The sequence below is a fragment of the Eptesicus fuscus genome, chromosome 23 (assembly GCF_027574615.1).
Source record: "Eptesicus fuscus isolate TK198812 chromosome 23, DD_ASM_mEF_20220401, whole genome shotgun sequence".
Classification (NCBI taxonomy): Eukaryota; Metazoa; Chordata; class Mammalia; order Chiroptera; family Vespertilionidae; genus Eptesicus; species Eptesicus fuscus.
In genome coordinates, this window is record NC_072495.1 from 28,767,584 (window position 1) to 28,795,391 (window position 27,808).

At 58.4% G+C, this 27,808-nt stretch overlaps 1 protein-coding gene across 1 annotated transcript; it reads right to left on the reverse strand.

Moving 5' to 3' along the window:
• On the reverse strand, nucleotides 1–27,677 carry POLE (DNA polymerase epsilon, catalytic subunit). Its single transcript, XM_008157235.3, has 49 exons — nucleotides 27,595–27,677; nucleotides 26,445–26,586; nucleotides 25,114–25,194; nucleotides 24,718–24,762; nucleotides 24,476–24,568; nucleotides 24,006–24,160; nucleotides 23,734–23,875; nucleotides 23,558–23,638; nucleotides 22,592–22,699; nucleotides 22,153–22,263; nucleotides 21,808–21,893; nucleotides 21,422–21,541; nucleotides 20,962–21,094; nucleotides 20,763–20,876; nucleotides 20,479–20,691; nucleotides 20,164–20,271; nucleotides 19,129–19,257; nucleotides 18,949–19,051; nucleotides 18,718–18,864; nucleotides 18,258–18,403; nucleotides 17,231–17,379; nucleotides 16,102–16,194; nucleotides 15,819–15,963; nucleotides 15,382–15,539; nucleotides 14,883–15,078; nucleotides 13,826–14,040; nucleotides 12,886–12,988; nucleotides 12,506–12,586; nucleotides 12,274–12,396; nucleotides 11,720–11,932; nucleotides 11,300–11,506; nucleotides 10,929–11,072; nucleotides 9,602–9,742; nucleotides 9,253–9,406; nucleotides 9,073–9,179; nucleotides 8,725–8,901; nucleotides 8,422–8,645; nucleotides 8,027–8,247; nucleotides 7,604–7,808; nucleotides 7,080–7,253; nucleotides 6,176–6,301; nucleotides 5,165–5,297; nucleotides 4,135–4,327; nucleotides 3,220–3,351; nucleotides 2,884–3,077; nucleotides 1,770–1,970; nucleotides 1,332–1,457; nucleotides 783–872; nucleotides 1–652 (listed from the first exon to the last, which is right to left on the reverse strand). The coding sequence occupies exons 1-49, from the start codon at nucleotides 27,654–27,656 to the stop codon at nucleotides 539–541; spliced, it is 6,858 nt and encodes a 2,285-aa protein (XP_008155457.2). The 5' UTR covers nucleotides 27,657–27,677; the 3' UTR covers nucleotides 1–538.
• Nucleotides 27,678–27,808: the final 131 nt, after the last annotated feature.

Consider the following 27,808-nt stretch of genomic DNA (forward strand, 5'->3'; position numbering starts at 1 on the left):
CCTTTCTGACCAGGAAGTCTCCACAGGGAAGTCCAAGCCCAAGTGCAGGGATGCCGGCCGGCCTGGAACCGCTGTCCGAAAGACGCCCAGGTCCCCAAGGGCGCAGGGCCCGATTCCTGGAACTGGCCACACCCACGCGTGAAGCCGTGGAGGGCATCTCCGAGGTCATAGTGCCTGGAGAGCAGAGCTCAGTCTCCCGCCCAGGCATCCCTGGCCCTGGGTCTGGCCTTTAGCCACCCCCAGGTCTGGCCCAAACAGAAGGCCCCGAGGGCAGAGGGGATGCGGGGGGGTGGGGGCAGGAGGGCCAGGCCACACGTTTGTGCATAAGAACCACCCGCTGGGGCCCTTGGGCCCCTGGCCGCCCTGACCAAGCCTGGGACTGGGACCCAGGTGGGCCGCTTCCTGCTCTGGCTGGTTGGCTGGTTTGGGCCAAGCAATCCGTCCCTGGAAGCACCCTGAGGGTCGTTTTCTTTGGAGCCGAGTCCCGGAGATGGTCTCCAGCTGGAAGCTGGGGCAGAGAGGGGACAGGCCCGCCTTGCTAATGGCCCAGCTGGGGGTTCTTCTGCAGCAGCCACTCCAGAGTCTCCATGAGGTATGACATGCCATAGTGCTGGGCAATGTTCCGGAAGATTCCGATCTGCTCCATGAAGACCTGCAGAAGAACCAGTCGCCATGAGAGCCAGTCCCAGAAGAGGTGCAGGGATGAGGGCCGAGGCCCGGAATGTAGGGAGAGCGGTGTGGGTGAGGGCAGGACGGGCAACAGGCAGGGGCAGCAGCCAGACCTTGGTGTGGATAGTGAGGGCGAAGTCGCCCGCACAGCTGCAGTACACGGACATGTTGGTCTCCTTCACGCCCCGGCACTTCAGGCAGATCTGAAACGAGGAAGAGCCCAGTCAAGAGCTCCCCACTCCCCCCGCCTGCACCTCCACTGTGGATCAAAGCCAGACCGCACAGCGGGCTCAGCCAATGGCCAGCTGCTTCCCCACCCTCGCTGTGGGCCACCCACACGGCCACACCAGGCGCACTGCTCCTGCCCAGACCCACGCCTCCCAGGCCCCGCACTGAATGCCGAGCACCCCGTGACTGACACACACACACACACACACACACACACACCCCCGCTGGGTCTGGACCCGCGTCCCACTCACACCCTTTATCTTGTTTGCTGCCTCTCTCCCTCCACGAGAAGGGAAGGACCAGGAGGCCAGCACTTGGCCACTGCAGGTGCCCAACAGGAGCTTTAAGACTGAATCACTTGGGCTGTGGATGAGGCCTGACCCAACAGGTGGTCATCTCGAAGGACAGGTTATGACCAGAGACCCACTGCTCACCAGGTCCTGCAGGGTGAAGGCCATCAGCTTCTTCTGCAGGGCTTCCACCAGGGCCATCTCGATCACCGAGGAGTCATAGGCGGCCTGGCAGTTGGAGCAGAGCCACTGGGGCAGCACAGCCCCGTCCTGGGCAGAGAGAGAGCAGGTCACCCTCTGCCCGCCTCCCTGGCAGTGCCCTCCGCCAGGCCGAGGGGACCAGCCTTGAGGAGACTGGGGCAGAGCCTTTGTGAGAGTGAGAGACACAGAACGGTGTGCGGCAGCTCACTGGGCCCGGGCAGGCTTCCATCACCGACACCGCCCTTACACGTTTACTGGATGACGTTCTAGCGCCTGGTAGCTGAGTGCCTTAAGAAAGGTGCCAGTTCCTAGTCCACGCCAAAGCTAGCGGACGTCACCCAAAAGGGTGGAGACAGGTCACGCAGGAGTGGGTGCTCCCACCTGAGAGAAGGACGGGTCTTTGCACAGATCCAGGTCCCGGCAGAAGTTACAGCTGTGGCAGATGACCTCGGGGAGCACGTAGGAGCGGCAGGGGTCTCGGAACTGGGCCTCCTCGGAGAACTCGCCAACGTCCACCAGGCGGAGCAGGTCCCGGTTGAGCTTGTTCACCTGGTTTGTGATGTTTGTGTCCAAAGACAGGACCTACGGAGAACAGGGTGGGATGAGGGCAGCTCCGGGCCTCCTGCTCGGTCTGGACTGAAAGACCGCGTGGCCGAGCACCACCTCACTCTTCCTGTCCCGTCAGCTGCCTCCTCTGCAGCGGTGGTTCCCTCACGGCCTCAGCTCCGGGGACTCGGGCTCTGCCTGTCATTCTCACTGGCTCCTTTTCCCCGAGTGACCGGCAGTCCTAAGTCTACTGGAGCCTTAAAATCTCACGTGCGAAGTGGCTGATGTCCACTCTCAGGGTGAGTGACTCCCGGCCCACCCAGGGACCTGCAGAGCCGAGGGGGAGCCAGCTAACCCTCCTGCCAGGAGGCCTCTCCCTCCCCTAAAGCTCTGCTGCCACCTGATCCTGGCGTGTCTGTCACCATGAGATGCAGTGGCCGGGAGGTGACTTCATGAGCAGTGAGGTGTCTGCTTGCCCTTGTCTGGTAACAGTTTTCGACTTCTGATTCGGTCTCCTTTCCCAGAAAGGCATTTGGCATCTATGCAAGCTCTCCTCTGAGCTCCACAGAAGCCTGGGTGTTTCGGAGCTGTGTGTGGTCCCTGGCTCGTCCAGCCCACTAGCCTCACAGGACCTCGAGCACCTGCTGTTTCACCAGCACCCTCAGATCACTCCACCCCAGGGCCTTCACCCCTTCTGCCCAGACATCATTCCTTCCTGGGATCCACATGTGCCTGGACCCTCCTGGTCACTGTGGTCTTAGGCCCAGGCCCCATCAGAGGGCCCCTCACCTTCCCCACTTCTCCGAGCCCAGCTCACAGCACCTGTGCTCCCTGAACTCAACCCCTCACTGGAGCACCGGCTCCAGGAGCTGTGAATAGCTCACACGGCTGTACAGAACGGTGGGCAGAGTGTTGGGGGGATAAATGAGTTTCCTACTCGGGCCCTCACCTTGCACACATACTTGATGAACTCCAGGGCAGGGTTATTAAGCACCAAGTGAGAGCCGGGCAGGACAGGAAACATCTCTGAGAGCTCAGCTGAGTTCCGAGAGCCCGTGACTTTCTTCTGAATCTTCTGGGTGATGGTGAAGAAGTTCTGAGTGAGTTCATTGGCCACGTAATCTTGAGAGAAGGTGATCATTCCTGGGAAGAGAAGTGACATGGTGCTGCTCCCACTTTGCACAGTGACGAGGATACCGAGGAAGAGACTCGGGGACCCCGCCCTGGAGGGGGGCAGAGAGGTCAGGTCACAGGTGCGTGGTCTCGGCAGCAAGGGTGCGCTCACCAGGAAGGGCTCCGGCTGCCCCATGGGCCTCCTGCGACGGCTGGCTGGCTGCCCGTCTCCTCACGGGGGTGCTGCCCGGGGCGCTGCGCCTCAGCTCCTCCTTCATGCTGTGGTACACGGCCACGATGTACGCTGCAGAGGGGGCACGGGACCCGAGAGCTGACGACGCCCAGGACCCAGAGTCCAGGGAGACCCTGTGGCTGGTCAGCCCGCCGGCCAGCCCGGGCTGAAATGTTGTTACCGGCGATGATTCTATTTGATGCATTTAGAGGAGCCAGAGCCCATTACAGAAACGGGAATGACGCCCACGTTCATGCTTAGAGAGCACCATCTACACGAGGAACTCCCCTCACCTCCACACTGGGCAGCGACAAGAACAAAGGCTCAACTCTGGGTCAGCACACCAGACCCACGTTTCAAAAGAACTCGAAAAAGTGAGACTTGCTCGGGACACGCAGATGAAATATGAAACAATCACAAATGGAACCACCGCACACCTCTGACCACGTCTGCGTGCTGGGCGTGGCAGGGCTCGTCAGGGGGCTCAGAACGACGGCACTGCATGTACGTCTTCCTTTGTGCCTCGACCTGGATGACCCGACTTGTAAACACCAAACCCGAGATCGTTTACACCCAAACCAGTGACAGGAGTTCCCAGCAGCAGAAGCCCAGCCTCAGAGCCCAGTGGTGGGCAGTTCGTTCAGGGAGTGTCCCGTCCTCCTTGCTGGGGTTCACCTTTAGTTGCCACACGTGCACACAAAGCTTGGGGCAGAACTAGGAGCCCCTCGGGGACAGCCCTCCTCAGCAGGCGCAGCGAGAGAGGGAGGCCCTGCACCCCGACCCACCTTCTTGTGAGGCAGCGGACCAGGACCACATTGCTCCACGGATCACAGACGTGACAGCTGACAGGCTCACCTGAGACGATCATGAGGAAGTAGCCCTGGCAGGAGGCTGCCTGAGGCAGGAACTGCACGATGTTCCAGTTGTTTTCCAGCAAGTCCTCCACGTCCGGCTCCTGCCCCTCGTCGTCATCCTCGCCCTCGTCATCCTCACCTTCCTCCTCAGGCTCCTCCTCCTCCTCCGCTCTGCCCTCCTTCTGGGGGTCCTGCTGTAACAGTCCCAGCCATGTCTGCTCGCAGCCGTGGACGCACACCCCAGCTGAGTCATGGTGACACTGGCCTGCTGATTCCACCTGTTCTAGCCGCCCGCCCCGAGCCAGCAGATCCCCGCAGACACTCTAACAGCTCATCAGGTGTGCCACGTGCCTGGGGCTCAGCAGCACTCACCTCGTGGAGATGGTCCCACTCCACCCTTGCCAAGGGTTCACTCCAGCTGCCTCCTCCCACCGCCCAGAGAGGGGGAACCAGCAGTGTCCAAGCTCCAATCTCCCGCTCGGCTCCCTACTGCGATGCCCATGCCTGACCAGGTTCTGCTCTTGACAGCACCTTCCAGCTTAACACGGGAAGTCTGATGTCTGCCACCCTGAGAGCAGCAGCCACCACTGCGCTTCCTGGCTACACTGCTTGTACCTCCTATTCTCCCATCCAGTCCCACGGACCTCCCACCTCGGCACAGCACCAAGGGCAGCCTTCTCCCATCAGATCTCTCTCAGCAGCATGGCTCCCATCAAATCCCCATCAAGGCCACGGGCACAAGTGGCCTGCCCCAGCCAGCTCTCAGCCACCCCTGTGACCACCGCCCTCACCCGCTGGACTCACAGCTGCCTCACACCAGTCGCTGAGCCTTGTTCCCTGCAAGCTCCACTTCCCTCCACATCCAAGTCCTCTGGGGCCTCCCCTCCCCAATCGGCCCCTGACCCTGGCTGCTGGTCCTGCACCTCCTTGTCTGCGTGCTCGCGGCCTCTCCTGAGACACGTGAGCAGTGTGTGGCGAACGGACAGATGCAGACCCCAAAGAATTTCAGTCTCCCGGACTGGCCCCCTCACCTGTCCACAGTGGATACTAGAGGGCACGTTTCCTTTGATGCCACCATAGTTAGAGGGATCCATCCAGAGAAGAAACTCCCAACATCGAGAGAAAGAAATTGTCAAGGAATGGAAGATCTCTTTAGAATGAATGCTAAAAAGAAGCAAAACAGAATGATTCCATGAAATCAACAGCTTTCTCTCTTTTCTCCACTTTCTTTCTTAACCTCCACTGATTTAAAACCCTCAAACTTCCTACAGAAAATGACAGGAAAATGGCAAACAGTAGTGAGGAGACTTCTGCATCTGGGCGGGAGTAACAGGAGGCGTGGAGGGCTGGTCCCCAACTCTCCTCGGAGCCTGATCCCACGCGCCTTCTCCCACCGCCACTGGAGAGCCTTCTTCAAGGGTGGGGAATAGTGAGCTCTGGACTAATGCTGCTCTGGCCCTGCCTACAAGTCTCAAAGGCCCCAAGGATCAAACTATTTCCAGGTCACAGAACACAAAGCCCCAGAACAGTCACAGGAACGCAAACACATCCAACACACAAGGCAAGACCCAGTGTCTGGCACCAACAGGATGTCACCAGTTAGCAGAGAAACAGCCCAGAGGGAGGAGACAGGCCTACAAACCGCAACCAGCCGAGACCCCCGGTGCCGGAGCGAGCAAGGACCGGAAGCACTAGAGCTGCACCGTGCCCCGAGCTGAAGGAAAGACCAGAAATGGAGGAGACAGCACCACGTCTGAGGTGGATTCGGGGCAGACGACACAGCGCCGAAGATGGGTGAATTTAAAGACGTAACAGAAATTATCAAGAAAGCAGCACAGAGAAGGAAAAAGACTCAAAAAAGATCCACTACGGTCCCACAGCTAGTGAAGCCCTCTCAGAAATGAAGGTGAGAAAGGCTCTGCCAGGTCTCCAGAGGCAGGAGACGGACGTGGCTGCCACAGACCAACCACACTCGTGCCAGGAGCTCCGAGAGCAGAAGGCACAGGACGGCGGGAGCTGGCCGAGCAGAGCGGTGCTGACACCTGGTGGTGATGTACTCCACGTAGGCCAGGGCGTCCTCGATCCGCCGCTTCTTCGTGCACAGGACGATGCGGTTGAAGTTGGCATAAACGACCGATGACCCCAGGCGCTTGAACTCGGCGATGAGCCTGAGGACCAAGGGCAGAATCAGCAGTCAGGCTGCTCAGAGAATCCCAGAGACACCGTGAGGCAAAGGGGACGGTCTGAAGGAGAAAAGCCGATCTAAACATGCCTGGGACCCAGAAGCAACAAAGCGTGAAGGTTTCTACATGGAAAACCCTCCACAAACAAAGCCAAACAGAATCAAAGACAGGAAGAAAGGTGCAATGCATATCACAGAAAACGATTAATTCTTACACAGGAAGAACTCACATAAATCAATGAGGAAAAAACAACACAACTGGAGAAAAGTGGACAAAGGATATGAAGAGAAAGCCCACTTCATTCATCACGAGGACTGCAGGTTAGGAGCCACAAAAACTACTCGCACCCCCATCAGCTGGCTCTGCCCGCCATGCAGGAGGGGCTGGGCTGGCAGAGCCATCGACCGAGAGCTCTGGGGCCAGCACCCAGTTAGCACCTCTCCCAGTGGGAGGACCTACCAGCGCGGCAGAGGGCCGCTTCCTGGGACCACCGCAGGGGAACACTCGCGTGCCCTTACGCACAGGCTGTTTCTTGGTTATTGGTAACAGCCCAAGTTCTGGGAACCGCCTCTGCCCACTACCATGGATGGTACACCTCATGCAGACCTCCAAGGGCGACCATTAAGTCCGACCGACAAGGAGGTGCAGAACACAGCGTACAGCGCTTGTGCAGACACCGCAGAAAGACTACGCGGAGCGGGAACCGGCGATGGGCCGTGATCCCCCAGGTGCCGGGCCTGGGGACACAGCCCGGCGCACTCACTGCAGAAACAGCTTCTTCATCATGCCGTGCAGCGTGCGGTGCAGGGCGGGGTCGTGGAGCAGCGAGGACGGGGAGCGCAGCCAGCGGTAGAAGTGCATCACCTGGTTGTCGGCGTAGACGTTGCGGTACTGCGTGATCTCCCGCACCCAGCCCACCACCATGCTCTTCAGGATCCTGGAGGGGAGAGCGTGTTCCCAGTCACGCTCCCTCTCCAAACCCCACTGCTCAGCTCTCTGCACCCCTCGGACGAGGTTAGGCCGTACCACCTCACCATACACTTCTCAACCCTCCCCACCCTCCGTGCCAGAATACCGACTAGAATGGTGGGTGTCGGGCGCCTCACCAGCCGGGAGAACCAGGACAGACTCTACCGAGCAGGTGTGGGGAGCCCCAGTGATCCTGCCTTAGTGCTTAGTTTCCCAAAACAAGGGCCGAGGACAAAAGGATTCCTGCTGTTCCTTCTCAACCCCCAACTCAGTCATTCTGCCTCTGCAGAGGAGATGCCTGGGGACGCGGCTGGGCACCTGAAGGTGCTGGAGCAGAGGGCTGTCTCGTCATAGCTGGCGGGAGCGCTGGCGGCCTGGTTGCCGGTGATCATGTCCTCCAGGGACGCCTGCTGGATCACGTCGAAGCTGATGCCCATGCTGTCGGCCCCCTCCATATCGTTGACGTGGTGAGACTGCAGGATGGTGTTGACGGCCAGGTTCTGAACGTCCAGCTCCACGCACACTGCACAGACACACACCTGTGCGCTGACCACCCCAGGGTTTAGAGCCCAACCCCAGCAAGCCTTCCTCAGAAACACTGCTGGTCACAGCGCCCGCCCGACTCATCCCACACGGCTCGGCCGAGCTCTGAGGGTCAGCGCTGGGACTTCTCGCCACTCAAGAATGGCGGCAAACGACAGAAACACCAGCTGCTGAGATCCTGTGGGCCTCCCCACCCACCTGTGGAGTAGCAGCCGGAGCTGTTGATCTCCATGGTGGCCTGGTCCTCGAACTCCATGATGAGGCGGTTGTCGTCGGCCTCCTTCCCGCCCAGGTCAGGGCGCCAGGTAGGGGACAGCCAGAGCAGGTGGTTGTGGCGCTGGAGGTGGCGGGCGAAGAAGAGGTCGGAGCCAAAGGTGGAGATGTCCTCAGGCAGATTCCCAATGGGGATGTGGAAGTACCTGCGCAGGGTCAGGGGCAGGGTCATGGGGGGAGTCCCAGGTTGGTCTCGGCGGGGGGGGGGGGGGTGGGTGGAAACAGGGGAGACCGACTTGCTGTCAGAGACTGACAGGCTGGCAACATGAAGGTGGGCAGGGCTGCTGAAACGCCAAGAAACAGCCCTGTGCTCTGCTCACCGGCTCATTTCAAAAGCCTGTGACAGGCAGGTGTCCAGGTTGAGGTAGTGGCGGATCATGCGCCGGGCTCCATGGCGCTGCCAGTCCAGGACTCCATAGCTGATCTTGTCGGCCACGCGGACAGGCACCAGCGGGAACTCCTCCAGGACGGGAATCTCGCCGGCCAGCCTCCTCAGCTCCCAGTTGGACTGCACGGCGATGAGGGTGGGCCCCCGGCGCTCCTCCTGGGCACAGGAAAGCAAGCGGCTTGGGGGTCCTGTCCTGGGTGAGGGGCTCAAACAGCAGCACCCCCACTTCACTCACCTTGTAGGCCAGCAGGAAGCGCTGGATGGCTCTGCAGATGGTCTTCAAGTCGGTCTCAGCCCGCACTTCAAACGTGTGTTTTGGGGGAGGCAAGAGCTCGGGGCCCACTTTCTCCAGCAGGAGGCTGTGCTCGGCCGAGTACAGGGCGCTGAGGCTGGGCATCTGGTTGCTTCGAACCTGAACAAGGGCCAAGTCAGCCCCTCCTCCCCTCCCAGAGAAGGAGGGGGGGTTCCACTTCTAACTCAATCCCCACAGGCTCTCATGGGCAGAGGCTTCTGGAAACAAGGCGGGGCTAGGACATCCCTGCCCAGTGGCCTGTCCTCCCACGGCCCTGGACCGGGAACTCACAGTGTCCAGCACAAACACGGACGCCTTGCGCTGAGAGGGCACGAAAATGCCGAGGAGCGCCTTGTGGCCTTGTGCGCGGTGGTACAGGTAGATGTGGCGGATGCTCCCTACGGAGGACACACAGGTCACCTGTGATTCGTGGGAAGTGGGGCCAAGCGGGGCAACTGGCACATACCTTACCTGGTTCCAGGTAGCTGAACTGGGCCAGAGAGCGCATCTCCAGGTGCTCAAGCGTGAAGGTTTCTGCTTCCCAGCCCGACAGGTGCCTCCCCAGCTGTTTATTGACCTCACACACACAGCCCAGGTGCACCAGGGCCCGGAACAGTAATGGCACCTGCAAGGGGGCAGGGTGGGTGGGGCTGACCGGGCGGCAGTTGGGGCATAGCCCTCTGCTACAGGCCATCGCTGCAGAAACTGTCCCGGGGGAATTCACAGTGGCTGCTGCTGGCCCGCCCGTGCCCTACTTGGGCTTCTCTCCTCTGTTCCATCCAGCTAGGTGCTTGCTCAGTGCAGCTGGGAAGGCAGTTACCTGAGTCTCGTACACGCCCTCGATGTCTGGGGCTGACAGCTCAGTGTTGATCTCATTGATGTGCTCCTGGTACATGTCCTCCGGCACTGAGTACTCATAGAGATTGTAGACCGTGTTGGAGCGAGGAAGGACGCGATTCACCTGGGGACAACAGCAATGACCTTGTCACATGGCTAAGTGTGAGGTTTGTTACACACACACTCCACACAGGCGCGCACACACATATGCTTGTTTAAACAGTCCTGGCACACCTGGTGCCCACGACTGTGGGGTACACTTCGTTTCTCTCCCCAGAGTAAAACTAAAGCTCAGGGCACAACAGAAGCCTCTGAGGCATCTGAGAGGCAGTCAAGCTCACTCAGCAGGTCCCAGTTCACTTTCCTCTGTCCTCTCCTGGTTTATGAAGGTGCAGGCGGCAAAAACCAGGAGCCCTGGGGGACACATTGGGCTGGTCCTGGTGCGGAGGGAGCAGGAGAGGCCTCCAAAGGGTAGAATACCCTGAAAGCCACAGGAGCTCCAGGCCACCTGTCCCCTCCCCTTCTCTCCCCACATCCACATCCACATGCTGTCTCCAGACACCTCCTCCCTCACTCCAGCTCCCACACGCAGGTCTCTTCTCAACACAAGCTAGCTCGTCCTGCAATTCCCTGCGCCCGGCTGAGAAATGGGAAGGGCAGCCTCCGTGAGCACGCTCTGGCTGGGGCCAGCTGGGTGCTCACTGACACCAGGTGAGATCCACGAGGACCCGCCTGAGGAGGAGGCAGAACCCCACCCACCGCTGGACCCCACTTATAGGAAATGTCCACAGTGGGCTCGTCTGGAGGCAGACTGGCTGGTGGTTACTGAGGGCTGGGAGAGGAGACTGCTCTGGGGCCTGGGGTCTCTCCTGGGGATGATGAAAATGTTCTCAGATCGACTGTGACGATGGCTGCATGACGGAATATCCTGTCAGCAATGGAACTGTACTTGGAAGTGAGGGAGCTGCACGCATGTGAATGACCCCCCCGCCCCCCGCCCCGTAAAGCTTTAGCACCAGAACAGCCTCTGGAGACAAAGCTGCCGTCTGATAACTGCCCACCCCCTCCCTTCCCTGCTAGGTGGACGTCAGACAGACACGGAGGACGTGCCCCAGGACCAGGCACCAGCAGCTCAGCCCTCCACGAGGTCGTTTCAGTAACTGCTGCACCGAGAAGGTTCTTAGGAGATGGAGGCTCCAGAACACCTGGCTCAGAGCCGCGCGCCCACCAAGCTGTATCTGCAAAGCCCGTTCTTTCTGCGGCCCCATCGCCGTGGAGACGACCTCAGAGGCAGCAGCTGCCTTCGGTACCTTGCGATACGCAGTCCCCTCCTCCACTTTGGGCACCCGCTGGTTCACGTAGAACACCCGGGGGATGTTCAGCTTGATGCAGTGCAAGTCGCTGCCGATGACAGCCCACAGGCGGAACAGGCCAGGCTGGCTGGTCTCGCTGATCTGAAAGGAAACATCGTAAGCAGTGCGTGTCAACCTGTCACAGAAAAAGCTCAACACACGTGGACAGGCCGCCTCCCCGGCGGCCCAGCACCAGCTGCAATCAGAGGCACGGAGGTCAAGGTCTGCCCTTTCTCCTCCATCCCAGACCGCAGGATGGTCCCCAGGACCCCTTCCCATCAGCCATGCTGCTGCCCCGGGGTGTCCTGCCTCGGGGACGCCCGGCACACCTGCACGATCTGCCACGGGAGGTCCAGAATGCTGCGGGCAGTTCTTCGCAAGAAGCCCCCCAGCCCCGTGCTGGGCCTGTCTCGCACGGCCCCGGGCTGCAGCCCGCCTTCCGCCTCCAGACGCTGCTTCTTCCTGCGGGCAAGGCGCTGTCGGGCCTGCAGCTGCCACTTCTTCTTGTGGAACCGGAGCCAGACCAGCCACTCTTCCTGGGACAGATGGAGGACAAGTCCAGGGAGACAGAACACCTTCCATGACAATGGACACGCACAGCTCCCCAGTGCCAACCTCCGCAGGTCAAGACCACCTCCGTGTCCTGCACTGCTCAGCAGGCCCCGTGGGAGACAGCACACCCGCATGGGCCTGATTGGGGTCTGTCCCCTTCGCCCACCGGCCAGTCCAGATGCCCTGAGGCTTCCTACCTGGGTGGTTCCGAGGGCCGGAGGCTGCCCCAGGATCTCCTGCCAGGGCACCGTCAGCCCCAGGTCCTGCGAGTCCTCCTGGCTCTCCCAGAGGACCCGCTTCCTCTTCGTAGCAACAGGGACGGCTGTGTGGGACGGCTTCTCACGGCCAAAATCCTCCATGTCGGGAGCACCAAGGCTCTGCGCGCCATCCAGAGCCTGGGCCACACCCACCTGCAACCACGCAGAGAGGACTTAATCACGTCGCTCTCACAAGTCCACTTCCAAAAACCCATCTGAACGGGATAAAGTACTTGGACACAAAGTTACTCATTACGGATTAAACTATTTTTAACTTAAAAACCCTCTATCACAAAAGAACACTGGGAGGAATTAAAGAGCAGAGTATGAAGGTGTACATTTTCAGAAAAAAAAAAAAAAATTTTCCAGACACCTGAATGGAAGCATCCAACCTCATGAGTGGCAGCACGGGGACTCAGGTGCCGGGTGCCCCTGGGACCAGCCCACCCCACCCCACCGCCACGGCCTCCGTGCCCCAGGCCAGGCCCCAGCACCTGTCTCTTGCCCTCGAGGACGAAGAGCTCGCTGATCTTCTTCTGCTTGTAGACATCATTCTTATCCAGCAGTTTTTTGTGCAGCCAGTCGGGGTGTTTGACGCGAGGCACGGGGTTCTTCACCTGCATGAAGGTGGGACTCGTCACTCGTCCGTCTGCGAGTCGGGGCCGCGCTCAGGTGCCCGGGGCTTTTAAGCCACACGGGGGCCTGCTTCTGTGGTCTTGACCTCACCTGCTGCAGAGCCGCAGGGATTGTGATGATCTTCTGAATGGCGCTGCCCAGCCGCTCGATGTAGTAGTCCCAGTCCAGAATCTGTGCAGGGACGACGGGCGCGTGAGGAGGGCGGCAGCAGCTGCAGCATTGCCCTTCCCTGTGTTTAACTGATCCTCTTGGAAAGCCTCTGACAAAAGTGCCCATTTCTCAGAGGAGGAAACTGAGGTGCAGAGCCGCACCAGGACCCTGCGCCAGACCAAGCCTTGGCCTGTCTGACACAGTGAAAGCCTGAGTCTAGCTTTTCCAGCTCTGCCCTCAAGTGTATTTCTTCACACACCACCCGTCAGAAAGGGGGACGCCAAGAGCGAAGACTAAGCCGATGATGAGCCAGCACTCACCGTCCGGATGTCCAAGTCCTGCAGGGATGAGCTCTTCAGCCATTTCCGCAGGAAGTGCCTTCTCACCGTGGGCTCTGCCTGGAAGATGGCGAGTGGGATGGCCCTGGGAGACAAGAGGCGCAGCGCGCACCAGGGGAGTCTTTTCCGTGGAAATGGACTCAACACCGATTTTGTAACCTGCGTTCATTTGAAGTTATTTTGTACAAACTATACCTAACATGTCATGTCTGCTGTATCTAGTAACTAATTAATACTCCATTGTGTAAGTATCCTGGCTTAATAGCCACACCCCACCGGTGGCCAGGGGGGCTGTTGCTTGGCCACCGTGAAGAGCCGCTGACAAATGCCCTCACGTAAACGGCACATGCGTGTGCACGCACACAGCTGACACTTCCGAAGGGCTCTTCATTGGGTAACGGACAGGAAGTCCTCTGCTTTCCCGGAAGAATGAGCCAGTTTGCGTGTCGCCAGGAAAGTGAGAGGCAGCGGCGTCAGTGCTTGCTTCGTGCAGGATTGTGAACATAAAGAAACTCAGAAACACCTTTGCGTCCATCACCCAGTCCTCAGACCCAGGCCCTGCCATTTCACTTCACAGGAGGACAAGCAGGACGAGGACAAAGTCCCCGTGCAGCCCTGCTGACCCCTCGCCCAGAGGGAAGCTGGGTCCTGTCGCCACCCCACGCGTCTGCACACCATCCAGTGCGCAGGGCCCACACCTCAGTGCTTCCCTGACTGGGAACAGCACCAGAGGGTGTGACTGCACCTTGAGACGGGGCCCATCATTGCCCACCCTCCATGGACCCAGGTTCTCTGGGGCTCCAGGTGGTCCGTCGGGCTCAGCAGGCTTGCTCTGGGATCCCGCCAGGGCCCGGCAGGCCTTCCTGTCATCTCATCTGCGGGCGCCTGAGGCCCGCCCCTCCCTAACCCTGGAAGCCCTCACCTCTCGGTGACGGGTGAGCCCTCGGGCTTCCGGGAGATGATGTAGCGGCAGCTCAGCCCCGCGTCCTTCACCATCTGATCTCCCAGGAACTCGGCCAGGCGCTTGGCGGTGCTGATGGACGTGGACTTCTGCTCGCCGTAGTCTTCCAGCTTCCGGGACATGGAGCGGTTCTCAGAGATCAACTCAAACAGCTCAGAATCGGGCATGTTCGCTGCCTGGAGAGAATGGGCAGACATCGTGCAGAGGTAAAGGAGCGTCTCCAGCTCACCCCACACTTCTTCCCGCGGAATCGAGTTTCCCAGCGGACGACCTGGAGGAGGAGTGTAATTCTAAGGCTGCCTCAGACAGACACAGCAAGACGTAAGAACCACACACGAAGCCTTAACGTGTGTCTGTGCTCCTGTGCACAGGTGTCCCTGACCTCCCGCCTCAACAGCCTGCAAGATTTGCCCGGCTCACGAGTACTGCGTGTGCCTTCCCCCTTGGTGCTCACGTGAGTCAACTCTACACGGAACAAGGCATGCCAGGAACCAGATGCCACAAAGCAAAGGGAGCCAGCCAATGTTCCAGAATATTCCACTATTCCTTTCATCCCAAAGCCTCTTCCTTGCCAACAATGTGGGAGAGGGAAAGGCATCTGGGCAAAGATGTCTGATGCTGTCCTCACAATGGAACTGGGAGCCTCCCTGCGACTCAACAGCAGAGGCCTAGCTCCGTCAACTGACCGCCACGCAGACTCGGTGAAATGCAAACACTCAGAGCAGCACAGGCACAGTGATCAATTCCTCCAGAAGGCGTGTGAAAAACAAGCCAACACTTCACTTAAATCGTAGGAACTGTATGTGCATTTACAGGGCCCACAAAGACTTAGAAATCAAAGAAGGTAATGTGACGGTTGGCGAGTTTTTCTCTTAGATTCCTTTCTCACATGCTGTTTGTCTCCTTCACAGAATCCTGATGCTGGATACACTCAGCAAGTCTTGGGATTTCACCAGCATCAGCCCTGAGTTCATCTGTCACTGGATCCTGCAGAGCCAGGTGGGGAGGGCGACCTCACCTTGCTGTACAGCACGTCCAGCCAGTAGTCGGCCACCTTGGCGACAGAGCCGTACACTTCCTCCAGGGTGCTGCCCTTGAGGAAGGCCTCGAACACGGATGACTGGAAGATCTTGATGAGCTGCAGCTCCCCGCGGCGCTTCACCTCGAAGCCCTTGAGCTCGGCCAGGGAGCCGTCCTCGTTGAACACAGCGTACCTGGAAGCACAGCGTGACGGAGCCTGTGAGCTGCTGCTCCTCACTGCCCTCCTGACTCCACCTCTCAGATCCACACACGTCTCTGCACTGAGGGTCTCTCTCCAACATAGAAATGACGGAAGGGCCTGCAGCCTGTGGAACAGAACCTAACAGGTGGAGAACAGAGCTTCCCAAACTGAGGCAAAAAGTCCAGAAGACAGAAACGAGGTCTCCCCATCCTGGCTCCTGGTCCGTTCCTGGACAGGTTGCTAAACCTAATCCGTCCGTTTCCTTTCCCGTCCACAGAAGCTGCGGGGTTCCTACCTCTTCTTCAGCTTCTTGCCTTCTTCCTTGGAGGCTGGAAGGATCATGGCAAGGTAGGGCCCGTCAACCTCGAAAAAGATGCTGTTCTCGGAGCGGGTGACGTAGGTGAGCGAGGACGGCTCGGCCAGCTCCTGGTACTGATCGTTGGTGAAGCCTTCCTGCAAAACCAGACCAAGAGGGGCAGCCTCCCCGTCACCATCCAAACCTGCACACGACCGGGCCTCCCAGCCGCGGGCAGAGCCTGCCCAGCCCCCTCTCCCAAGCCCGCGCCCGACAGTGGCAGCCCCCTCTGCAGAGCCCGCCCAGCCCCCTCTCCCAAGCCCGCGCCCGACAGTGGCAGTCCCTCTGCAGAGCCTGTGACAGCCCCATCTGCAGAGACAGTGACAGCCCCCTCTCCCAAGCCCGCGTCCGCCGGTGGCGCTGGAAACCAGGCTCACCTTGACCATGATGTTCAGCATGGCCCCGGGGTAGGAGATGGTCACCTTGGGCTTCTTCACGCTCGTCGTCGTGATGACAAAGTTCTCAGGGAAGCTGTTGGGCAGGACGCACCATATCCCGTCCGTGTCCAGCTCTAAGGGCCTCCTTCAGGGGACAGAGAAGTGAGGCCACATGCAGGCCGGACGGTGGCCGTGCAGTAAGAAGCCAGTGTTGTCCCGACAGCAGACGAGGTCCCCCCCTCTCCAGCTCGTCTTCGCCGGCCTGCTCCCGACTCGGACTCACCCGATCTGCTCAATCAGCTCCCTCGCCTGGGTGATGATGTTGGCCCCCGTGAAGCAGACGATGCCGGCCATCTCCATGGAGTACCAGCGGGCCCTGGGAACAGTCACAGCTGCAGGTGGGTGGGCTCCCCCGGAGGGTCATCGAGATCAAAGGAGAGGTGGGGAGGGAGAAGGGCACCAAGAAGGGGACTCGGAGCAGGGCAGGGCTAAGGGGGAATTTATCTCTGTGCTGAGAACCGTCTCTGTTCCTACTTCAGTGTGTTGGGCTCGGCTCTGGAAAGTTCTGGAAGGAGGCGGCACAATAGTTCATGACCTCAGCCTCAGGGGACTCTCCACACCATCCCTGATGGTTGGCCTCAGCTTCAGGGGACTCTTCACACCATCCCTGATGGTCGGTGTCCCCGTGAGCCTCCTCCACTCTCCCAACCCCACGTGCATCCCCCAGCATCTCAGGGAAAACGCGCTTGAAGGTGCCCTTGGCCGCCGCTGGCCCACTGTTCTCACACCTCCTGCCTGAAAATCTGCTCCGCTCTAGCCCACTCCCTCTGCCATTAGAAAGCAGCACAAATACACACAACGACCCTCCCTCCAACCCAGTCCCTGTGCACCCACCACTTCTCCTCCTCCCCAGAGCTGCCCTGCTGACCCTCCCAGGACCTCCCACCCGGTTATGTCCAATGGACACACGCAGTCCCCACCTCACCCCATCTCCACGCAGCGCCCAACCCCGGGAACCCCGGCCCAGGAACAGTCTCCACCTTGGGCCTCTCCCTCCCCCGCCCCACTCAGCCTCTCAATCAACTTGACCCTTTGTTAATCCCACGGCAGCTTAGCAATTGCCGAATTGCTGGGACCATCTCCACGGCCTGGTGGTGACGTTCCGTAAGTCACAGACAGAGGACAGAAACGACCAGACTGCTGCCTCCTGCCCAGGATGTTCAGACGAACACGCCCAGTGGTGCCCATGCCCTTGTTACCGCAGACCCACGAGTCGATGTGGCCCTCCCTCCACCTGCCCCAGAGCGCTTCCAGCCACGCTTTCGCACAGAGGCCCGCAGGCGCCCAGCTCTCCCCTCTCCCATCCTTCACTCACTAGCTCCACGGCCCAGCCCGGGCCAGCAGGAGCGTACCCTTTGCGCATGACGTAGCCGTAGAAGGAGTTGAGGATGCACTTGTGTGCCAGCTGCAGGGAGTCGTACAGCACCTCCATGTTCTTGCAGCGCTTGACCTCGGCCGCGTCGCCCGCCTCCACGGCCGCACTGAGTTTCTTTTTCCACACCTGGGAGCACACACAACTCCTCGATCACAGCTCACATTCTAGTCACAGCTGCTTTACATCTTAAGTTCAACAACAAATAGAACGAAGACCGTAGGCACTTCTAGAGGGACACTTGATATTTGGCCGTAATTCCTTTATTCCTCCCTCCTTCTCTCTCCTTCCTTTCTTTCTCTCTCTCTCTCTCTCTCTCTCTCTCTCGGCACTGCCACTACGTTGCAGATACTAAACATGTCAAGCACACACTTTCTAGGGACAAAAACAACCTCCTGCATAACCATAATGCTGTTCCCACCCCGAGGAAACTCACCATGGACACAATATGGACGTGTCCCCTATGGGGTCTGCACAACCCCAACCCAGGAGCCAGGCCAGAACCACGTGCTCGGGTCTCACGTGTCCTGATTCACCTTTAATCTAGAACCGTCCCGTGTAAGGCCAACGTCCTCAAAGGGCTTCTGAACACAAAGGGACATGTCCAGGCTCCATTTTTATTTCCCGTGAGGCCAGGACTAGGAGAAAATACTCCATCACAGCAACAATCCGCTGGACACCTCAGACTTGGGGGCAACGTCACCTCCCGGGACAGAGCCCAGGACCTGTCAGGAGGACCTGGAGCAGCGAATGGAGCGCATGGCTGAAGAGCAGCAATGGAGGCAGGGCTTCGCGCGGCCAGAGACCCAGGGGCTCCCAGGTGCCCCGTGATTCCACTCTCTTATCTGATGCACCTGACAAGCTGTGTTACAGGGATTCTGAAACAACGGGACTCGGACACCCTGACAGGCAGAGCACCGAAAGCAGGCACCTGAGGACGTGTTTGCACACCCACGACTGTCCAGCAGCACCCAGCCAGGGTCAGCATCTGAGAAAAGGAGGCCCACCTTATGGAGACCTTTGAACTCATAGCGCCTGTCCCGGAAGGCGCGCACCGTGTCCACGTAGAAGGAGTTCTCCCGCTGGCAGATGGTGGTGAGGCGCTGCTCCACCTTGGTCACGTGGATCTTCTTGTACGCCTTTCGGCAGTAATCTGAGGCACAATGGAGGGCCACTGAGACTCCACGTAGGGGACAACAGAAGCCAGGAGGCAATGGAGGCCAACCAACGCAGCTTTCTCTGCAGCTGGTTTATCACAGCGAAGAAAGGCAGCCCCCGTGTGGATGGGCCAAACAGGCCGAGACCACAGGGAGGAGAGCTGAGCCCTGAGCAATGCAGGGGAACAAGGAACGGGAGCCTACAGGAGGAGCGAGGTCACCACGGCTCCAACGACCGATTTAACTGACCTCTGGCCGTGCAGTTCCAACACAGCCCAACGAAGGCCCCAAAGTCGCCCAGGCCCCTCACCTGCCAGCCTCCTCTTCTCATATTTAGCCTGCTCCTCGCGGGACAGCTCATGAAAGGCCCGGGCTGGGCCGTCAGGGGTCAAGGCGGGGAACTTCTCTGACTCCAGCTGGTGTTGGATCCGATGGTACTCGCTGCGACTGGCCGGCACTGGGAAGGTGACAGGTGAGAGACGAGTGTGACAGAGGCCCACCCGCTTCCTGCTGAGCACCCCCAGCCCGGGCAGGCACTCACTGAACTCGCCCCTCCACTGCCAAGCCATCTTCCTCTGGCAGTTTGCCCCAGGCTTGTTGAAGTCACAGGCTGCACAGGTGGCCTCGTCCACCATGGCAGAGGGCTGCGGAGGAGACGGGAGGGAGCAATTAGGGCCAGGCAGAAGAAAGAACTCCATCCTGATGCAGGCGTCCGTCTTACCTGCAGGCGGTTCGTCAGGATGATGTTTGGGTACATGGCGCCCACGTCCAGGTGGTAGATAAGGGGACACTCGATACGGTTAGGAACATCTTTCAGGGAGGTGAGCTTGGCCTTAATCTGATCACACACCTATAGAGGAAGAGGAGGGAGGTGGAGGCTGGTGACCACAATAAAAACCGGAGACTACAGACCGAAGACAGCCACCAACACCGGGCCGGGAGGTGCAGGAGGCTTGCACGGAAGAGCAGAGCCCTGATGAGGACAGCATGGCGGGAGCAGCAGCCACCACCCCTGGATGTGAAGTGGGAGAAAACTGCTGAATCTGTTGCAAGGTGTTTCTTGGAACCGATCCTAAAATTGGTACAAACTACCCCCACGGGAGTCAGCGAACGCGCTGCAGTGCTGAGCGGAGCCCGCCAGGAACCTGGAATGTGCAGCGTCTGAGGGATCAGCACAGGGAGGGTGCCTGGGGTCCCCAGTCAGGTGACACACTGCAAAGGACACTTTGTGCTCATATTTGATGGATTTTAGTCACTATATCCTACTCTGTAATTTCTAAAAATTGTCATCACAAAAAATTTTTTTAAGTCTTCACCAGAGGACATGCTTAGAGAGAAGGGAGAGAGAGAGAGAGTGTGATATGCATGCATGTTAGAAACACATGAATGTTCCCGACTGGGGAATCAAACCCACAACCCAGGTATGTGCCCTGCCTGGGAATTGAACTGGCAACCTTTTGGTGCACTGGATGACACTCAACCAACGGAGCCACCCTGGCCAGGCTACTGTCCTTTTAAAGTCTCCTTAACAACAAGAAAATAAACTGAACGCCTCCAATAGGTCCTCGCTGCCTCCTGAATCCAAGACCCCCCACGTTCCCAGAGCCTGTGAAGCTCTCCCAGCCAGCAAGTCGGGCATCGACTGTGACAACAGTGTCATCCGTCTCAGGGCCCAAGCACCAGCACACAGTAGGTGCACGAAAGGCCTCGAGTGAAGGAAACCAGTCCACAGGCGTGTGAACCTCCAGAGAGCTACCTCTTGGAAGTTGGTGACCTGCTCCATGGGCACCTTCTCCTCTTCCTCGATGGCGTGACGCATGGTCTTCTCCACCCGCTGCAGCAGGAAGTCAAAAGCGGCGGGATTCTAGCGGAAATGACCGAGAGGGGCACAGATGAGACGGAGAATGCTCTGGCAGCAACCAACCTACCTTGGGCGGGACGCTGCACTGTCCTGAACTAGGGCAGGCCCGACGAAAGACGCCTGGTGGGGCCCGCAAGGGCTGAGGGCTTTCCTTCAGCCCTCGTGGCTTCTGGGTGCCTCTAAGCCTCGGGAGACCCAGGAGGGGCGCACCATCTTGAACCGGCAGGGGATGTCACTGCGGAACACGCCTGACTCTAGGGCCTCCACGTGGCCGCCCACATAAGTCTCGGCGTCCAGCACGTGGCCGTCACTCGTCAGCTTGTTGAACTCCTGCTCCTGCTTGTTGGGGAAGACGATGTTGGCGTGGAAGGCCTGCACCATAAGCAAGGCCTCGCACAGGGTCCCGGAGCCCTTCCGCAGCACCTACGGGGAACAACAGGCTTCAAACCCTCGGCCCAGGCCAACAGGCTGCCAGGACCAGGGGAGGCACTGACCTCATCGGGCTCCATGGGGATGATGGTGCACAGGGCAAAGATAAAGGGGTGCACGTACTTCATGTATAGGTAGTACGTGGCCACCGCGTCCGACACCGAATACGTGGCCAGAGTCTGAGGAGAGGACATCAGAGATAAGGGTGACATGTCCGGAAGTCCCCCTGACCCCCAGGCCCCCGGGTCAGCACGGCACAGGCACCTGGGGCTGCTCGGTGGCCATCCGGCACATGTCCTCGGGGTCCAGCTCCACAGGGTCGTAGCCCAGCTTGGCTTTGGCGGCCGCCTTGAGGTTGTGGCTGCCCACAGGAAGGTAGCTGTCCCGCTTCACCCACCTAGAAAGGAGAGCAAAGGCCAGAGGTGATTCTGAGACAAAGTCCAGGAACCTGTGAAAGGTGGCAAAGCTGGACACACACAGCAAGATGCAGAGACTTAATGGGTACCCCAAGATCTGCACCAAGACCCCACGTGGTGCAGGCCCCTCGTGAGACTCATTCATCCGGACCCAGGTAGTTTCACAAACACACCTGCACTCAGGCGATGCCGGAGCCTGCAGCCGCTGTCCTCAGCGAGGGCTACCTCCTCCCTCGGGTGTGGACAGGCCTGCACTCGGGAAAGCCCTCCTGGGGCAGACAGGCTGCCAGGGGAGCGGCGGGCCCTACCTGAGGCAGTCCATGTGGATGCACTGGGGCGCCTTGTACTCCCCTTGGCTGTCCTTCTGGAATCCGATCTCCTGGTACATGCTCAGTCCATGGACAGCTGCTCTGGCCTCCACAAATGGCCTAGGGACCAGAGAGGGCGGACAAGCACTTTCAGATGAGTCTCTAATCCCCTCAGGGACAGGGAATCCGGCCCCCAGGGGATGCCCCACTATCCCAGGAGCTCCTCACACCGACTCCTCAAATGCAGCGCTCCTCCTACCCCTCCCGCCCATTTTCCCATCGTAACCATTTCTCAGCACACACGTCAGTAGCGTTAGGTATACTCCCAGTGTCGTGTGACCTGCCCTCTGAACACGGTTTACTCACAAATTAGGCATTAGACTCACCAGTCAAAAAAGTCCCCATTGTAGGTGACCATGATGGTGGGTTTGGTCTCCTGGACATGTTCAAACCATCTCTGGATTAGATGGACCTGAATTCAACGCATCACAGCACTCAGAGGTTTGCTTTCCTCTTTCAAACTCCTTCCAAGTACCTCTCCCCAAGCTCTGGAAAAGCAAGCTCACAGCAACCCTTTATTAACGCCTGCACACGCGTGAGGGTCACAACAGGGACCCCAAGGCCAGAAGCTGCCGTTCTGACTGCAGGCACGCCGAGGCCTCCGAAGGGCCAGCATGCCTCTCTTCCCGCCTCACCACAGCATCAGCAGCTTCCCAGTGACCCCTCTTTACCTCGTCAGGTTCATTGAAGACACAGAAGGGCCCTTCGTACTCCGGCTTGGGGGTGAACTCAAAGTCCTCGATGTCCTCTGCCACGATCTCCCTGTTGGTGATGAGGTAGCCCTGGAAGTTCACCAGCAGTTGCGTGGGTTAGACACACAGCTGAGCACGCCTCCTGGCACTCGGCCCAGAAACTCAGACCACAACAACCTGAGCAGCAACTGGGAGGTGCCTGAGCTTCCACACCATGCCCCCCCACCCCCGAGCATCTCAGACTTCCATCGGAAGGGGGAGCATGCTGGTGTCAGACAGCTCGCTTGCTCACTTTCTTGGATTCCACTCACTCATTATTCACCAAAAACTATGAGTCGCGGGGTGAACACTGTTCTGGTTTGGGGACCAACAAGATCCCTATTTCCGGGGAGCTCACACTCCAGAAGGCGCTGCTCACCTGGCCATCAATCATGTAGGAAATCATCATAATCTGGTCCGTCTCAGCATCAGGAAACTTGAGAGGCAGTTTGGTCGTCTCAATGTCAAATGCCAAAACCACAGGGTCCTAGAGGGACAAACGTAGCATGAATTGTCCATGGAACCTCCCACCTTCAGCTGCTAAAACCAAGAGGCAAGCTGCCACGGGGAAAGGCTCCCAAAAAACGTGGAACAAGCGCCCGGGGCTACCTGGCCCACATCAAGGATTCCACATCCCCTGGTGGAATGACAGCCAACATGAGGAAAGGCTAGATCGCAGGAAAAGCCTACACTGCACAACACCCGAGTCTTAAGGCTCTTTAAAATGCATGACCCCATCCAGGCCAAGTTGCTCAGTTGGTTAGAGCATCGTTCCAATACACCAAGGCTGCAGGTTCAATCCCTGGTCAGGGCACATACAAGAATCAACCAATAAAGACAAGAATAAGTGGAACAACAAATCATTGTTTCTCTCCTGTCCTGTCCTGTTTCAAAAAATTTTTTTTTTTTTTTTTTTTTTAAAGCATAGCCTCCTTTTGGCCTTCGTGACAACCCCGACAGAAGAGTGGCTCAGGGCTGGCGCCGCCGTCTTAGAATGAGAAAACATGATCGTGAAGCTGCCCCTGAGCCAAGGCCTTCGTTATGAACCCGTTTTCCACCACATCACTCGCTGTCCACTCCCTAAGTGGAAGCGGAGTGCTCCCTCAAACTCTCCGATCCAGCCCAGCTCAGATACACATCACCTGCGGATGCTCGGGTACAAGTGAAAGTATACTTGCAGGCCAGAAACTGACCCGAAAAATGACGAGTCCATACTCCTTCCAGAAGGTATTTAGGAAAAAGAAGCAAACCAACCTCTGAATCAGATTCACCTTTCAGCACTGAATGAGGCCTCCCCAAACACCAGTGGGCAACTCGGGATGGAGGACATGCAAGCAGCACTTACGGGCCGCTCAACCAGGTCATCTCGGCGGGTGATCTCCACCGGCGAGGCGCTCCCTCGGTGCCTGACGTTGTACCAGTGGGCCTGCAGGACAGGTCGCCTTGAGCCAGAGTTCTGCATCTGTTTTCGTGGATTTACCCTTCAGCCCCCCCTCCCGCTGCTGGGCATCACCCACTCACCACGTGGATCTTCAGGTCGATGGAGAGGCGGATGTGGTAGGGCACGTCGTACTCTCGCATGTCCACGATGTTGTCCAGTTGGTCCGCAATCTTCTTCGAGGTTTCCTCTTCGTCCATAATCACACTGCCTCCTTGCAGAACACTGCGGGGGGGTGGGGGGGAGAGTAAGTTAATTGCTGAGTTTTCCCACCTCCCATCCATCTTGTCAATTTGGGGAAAATGGGAAACAGTCCTGTGGGCGGACTGGCTGCTCTGCCCAGAAGAAAAGCTACCTGGAGAGCATGGCTGTGTAGGTGTCACTGGAGTGACCCTGCTCCCGGTTCTTTCTCACGGCAGGGGAGATCTCCTTCCTCACTCGGACAAGGTCCTCCACGGTGTGGAAAGACAGCTTAATGTAATTTCGCTTCAAACCCACCAAGTGATTTGGCTACAGAGTGAAGAGATGATGCTTATGAGTTCAAGAGAAAAGGGACTTTATTGGGGAGAGAAAATAAGGACAGAGGGACTCAAAGGTAAATAGACTTGTCAAAGAGTTGGCAACTCCAAAGCACCTTGTCCAACCTTGCCTCTGGGACCAACTATGCCACTCGAGTTCTCTGAAGGGACGTCCAGGCATCAAGGCCCCACCATCGGTACCCCCTCCCCCCCAACCCACAGGTGCCAAGCTTGGCCTCCTGCCACGTCACTGCCGGCCGGCAGAGTGGGCCGTTTTACACACCCTGGAAGTCTGAGCGACACTCACCAAGTCCAGATCCTCTTTGGGAACGGTCTCCACTTTAGCAAGTTTACCCTGAAACTTCTTGGAGAGAAAAGATGAAACTTCTCGCTCACAACCCTAAGTCAGGACAGAACGAAAGGACTTTCCGTTAGTGAAACCTATTTCCTTCCCTGCTCTCTCCAGAGGCCTCTTTCCAGTCCCGACGCTTCCCACAGAACACGGAGGCACAGCTCATCTGAACTGATCCTTACGAGCCACAGACTTACCTTTCTGGCCGCAATGTAGAAGTATGGTTTGTAGGGCAGCGCCACCTGCAAGAGTCACCAACCCATTCAAGGGCGATGAGAAAGGAAAAGAGAGAATGGTGAAGAGAGGCTGCCAGACCCAGTGCACCCTGGACTCGTCACTCTTAGGAGAAACTTGGGGCCATCGGGATTTAGGGCTGCATGGCCCTGCCCCCCTTTCCCAGCTAGCTCCTCTCAGCACAGCACACCCTAGTGGTCACTGAGGCGCTGCAAGGGCCATGCTCCCAATGAGCACCAGGCAGCTGCACCGGGAGGCCTCCCAAGCCTTGCAGCTGCGGAGCTAAACGAATGCTCATCATTCTCAGCTCCGGAGCCTCGTCACCGAGTGGGTCGAACCTTCTGGTTTCAGGGGCTCACCTTAAATCTGCTCCCATCGTCTTGGATAAAGTAGTAATCCACTGCACTGACCAGGCGTTTATCTTCATCTAAAACCTCAGTCTACAAGAGTCAATAAGGGCATGAGGTTATCCTCTACACCTGGGCAGGGGGGAGGCGGGGGAAGGGGGTGTCATTGTGCCTGGCCCTTGCCAAGGCATTATGGGTGAGTTAATGAAATGTTCGACCAGCCCTAGGCAATTTGGCTCAGTGGATAGAGTGTCGGCCTGTGGACTGAAGGGTCTTGGGTTCAGTTCTGGTCAAGGGCACATGCCCAGGTGTGGGCTCGATCCCAGGAGGGGGCATGCAGGAGGCAGCTAATCAATGACTCTCTCATCATTGATGTTTCTAGTTCTCTCTCCCTCTCTGAAATAAAAAAAAATATATATATATATATTTTAAAAGTTTGACCAAATATAGCAGGCTAAATTTTTAGCTGAGAATTTTGTCTGGCCCACGGACGACGTCATAAATATCCAAATGGCCCTTGGCAGGAAGAAGGTCCCCACCCTTCCTCCTGCTCTTCACAAACAACACCTCCCTCCCCACCCACCACCGGCCCAGTCACCAGAACCCAGCATAGCAAACCCAGCATAGCAGCCTCCAGATGGGGATCTCTCTCCATTTCTCCCTTATTCTTTTTTTTTTAAATATATTTTTATTGGTTTCAGAGAGGAAGGGAGAGGGAGAGAGAAACATCAATGATGAGAGAGAATCATCGACTGGCGGCCTCCTGCACTCCCCACACTGAGGACTGCGCCCGCAACCCGGGCACGTGCCCCTGACTGGAACTGAACCTGCGACCCTTCTGTCTACAGACCAATGCTCCATCCACTGAGCACACCAGCCAGGGCTCTCCCTCATTCTTGAAAGTTATATTCTTTTCTTTTTTTCTTTTTAAAAATATTTTTATTGATTTTAGAGGAAGGGAGAGGGAGATAGAAACATCAATGAGAGAGAATCATTGGTCGGCTGCCTCCTGCACACCCCACTGGGGATCGAGCCCACAACCTGGGCATGTGCCCCTGACAAGAATCGAACCCGGGACCCCCCCAGTCCACAGGCCGAGGCTCAATCCATTGAGCCAAACCTGGTAGGGCTTGAAAGTTATATCCTTACCCCCCCCCCCCCGCCTTCTTCTCAATGTCTTCGGTGGCCCGAAATGTTAAAAGTAAGAGAACTACAAACAAGCCCATCTCCACCTGTGCCACCCAAACAGCAGGCTCCCACGCCAAGCGCACCCACCCTCAAACAAGGGCGATGGCACCGCGAGGGCGTGGAGGGGGAGGAAGGCGGGAAGCCCAGGTGCTTACAGGGTGCATATTGATCAGCCAGCCCGTCTTCTCCCCTGGCTCCTTGAGCCTCTCAAATCCGAAGCGAGAATCCATTTTATCCGTCCACTGACTGCGCTCCAGGCGCTTGAGTGCCGAGACAGAGGAAGAGGGGCCATCCTCCCTGAGTGAAAGGAAGAAAAAACCAAACCTGGAGGCGGGGAACAGGTGTGGCCACCAGGGAAGGTTTTGGGGGGCGGGGCTGTGGCTGTAAAAGGGCAGCGGGAGGGATCCTTGGGGCAGAACTGCTCTGTTTTGATTGCGGTGGAGTCACCAACACATGGTGTGATTGACAGCGCACAGAACACACACACACGCACACGCACGCACACACGCGCGGGGTGCACGGGTCATGTCAAGCTCCTGGTTGCCACACGTGCTCTAGTTATGCAAAATGTTACCACTCCGGGGAATTATCTCAGAGTAAGAAGGTGTATGTTTGTTTGTTTAAACTTATTTGAGATGTTAGTTCCCAAGTTTATTATTACTTTGTTTCTTGGCAAAACGGAATCGGCACTCTCTACTACACAAGACTTTTTCATGGGTTTTAACAAGAGAGAGAAAACGGCACCGTGGGCAGCACGGAGTAATGGGGAAAACTGAGAATCCTGATGGCCAAGTTGGACCGAATTCTACTTCTGCCCCCAACGAGCAGGCACGGCAAGTCCCGGGTGCCAGGCTGTGCGGACAGGGCTCCTGGGAGACAGTGTCTGGGACGCTCAGCAAAGGTGGGCTCGGCGCTCCCCGCAAGGCGCCTTCTGCGCCGTCAGACGCTGGAAAGGACCGTGGCCGCCGCGGGGCCCGCCGCGGTCTGGGGTTCGGCGGTGAGCGGACCAGCGTCTCCTCCCCAGCCCTCTCTCCGAGCTGCACCCCCTTCATCCCGGCGGCTCGGGCTCCGAAGAACCGAGCAGCAGCAGCAGCACAGGGAGGACCGCCCACCCGCTCGGACAGCGCCCCCGCCTCACGGAAGGAGCCGCCACCTCCGCGACGCCCGTTCAGGTGTCGGACGGCCCCGCCACAGCGGCGGCCCCACCCCCGCCCCGCTCCCCGAGCGCCCGCCGCCTCTTCAGCGTGAGTCCAAAGCCACGAGGAGGAAGGCCCCGAGTCCGCCGCCCGCCCGGGCGCCCCTTACCGGCTGGTCTCGCCGTCCGCGCCGGGCTCCGCGTACCGCCGCCCGCTGTTCCTCAGCACCATCGCGCCGCCAGCACAGCCTGAGTGAAATTTGGCGCGCTCCCACCACCTCTCGCGAGAGACCGGAAGCGCCCCGCCGCCCAATCAGGAGGCTCGTCGCCGAGCTCCAATCGCCGCGCGTGCCCGCGGGAGGAGGCGGCTCCTCCAGGCCTCGG

Bases quoted from the DNA above. Each gene is read 5' to 3' on its own strand.
- POLE (XM_008157235.3), bottom strand. From the start codon at position 27,656: ATGGTGCTGAGGAACAGCGGGCGGCGGTACGCGGAGCCCGGCGCGGAC. The intron at 12,989-13,825 runs GTGAGGGCTTCC...CTTGTCTCCCAG, and splicing joins GGCTCACCCGTCACCGAGAG to GGCCATCCCACTCGCCATCT. The intron at 3,078-3,219 runs GTGAGCGCACCC...TTCTCTTCCCAG, and splicing joins GGCAGCCGGAGCCCTTCCTG to GAATGATCACCTTCTCTCAA.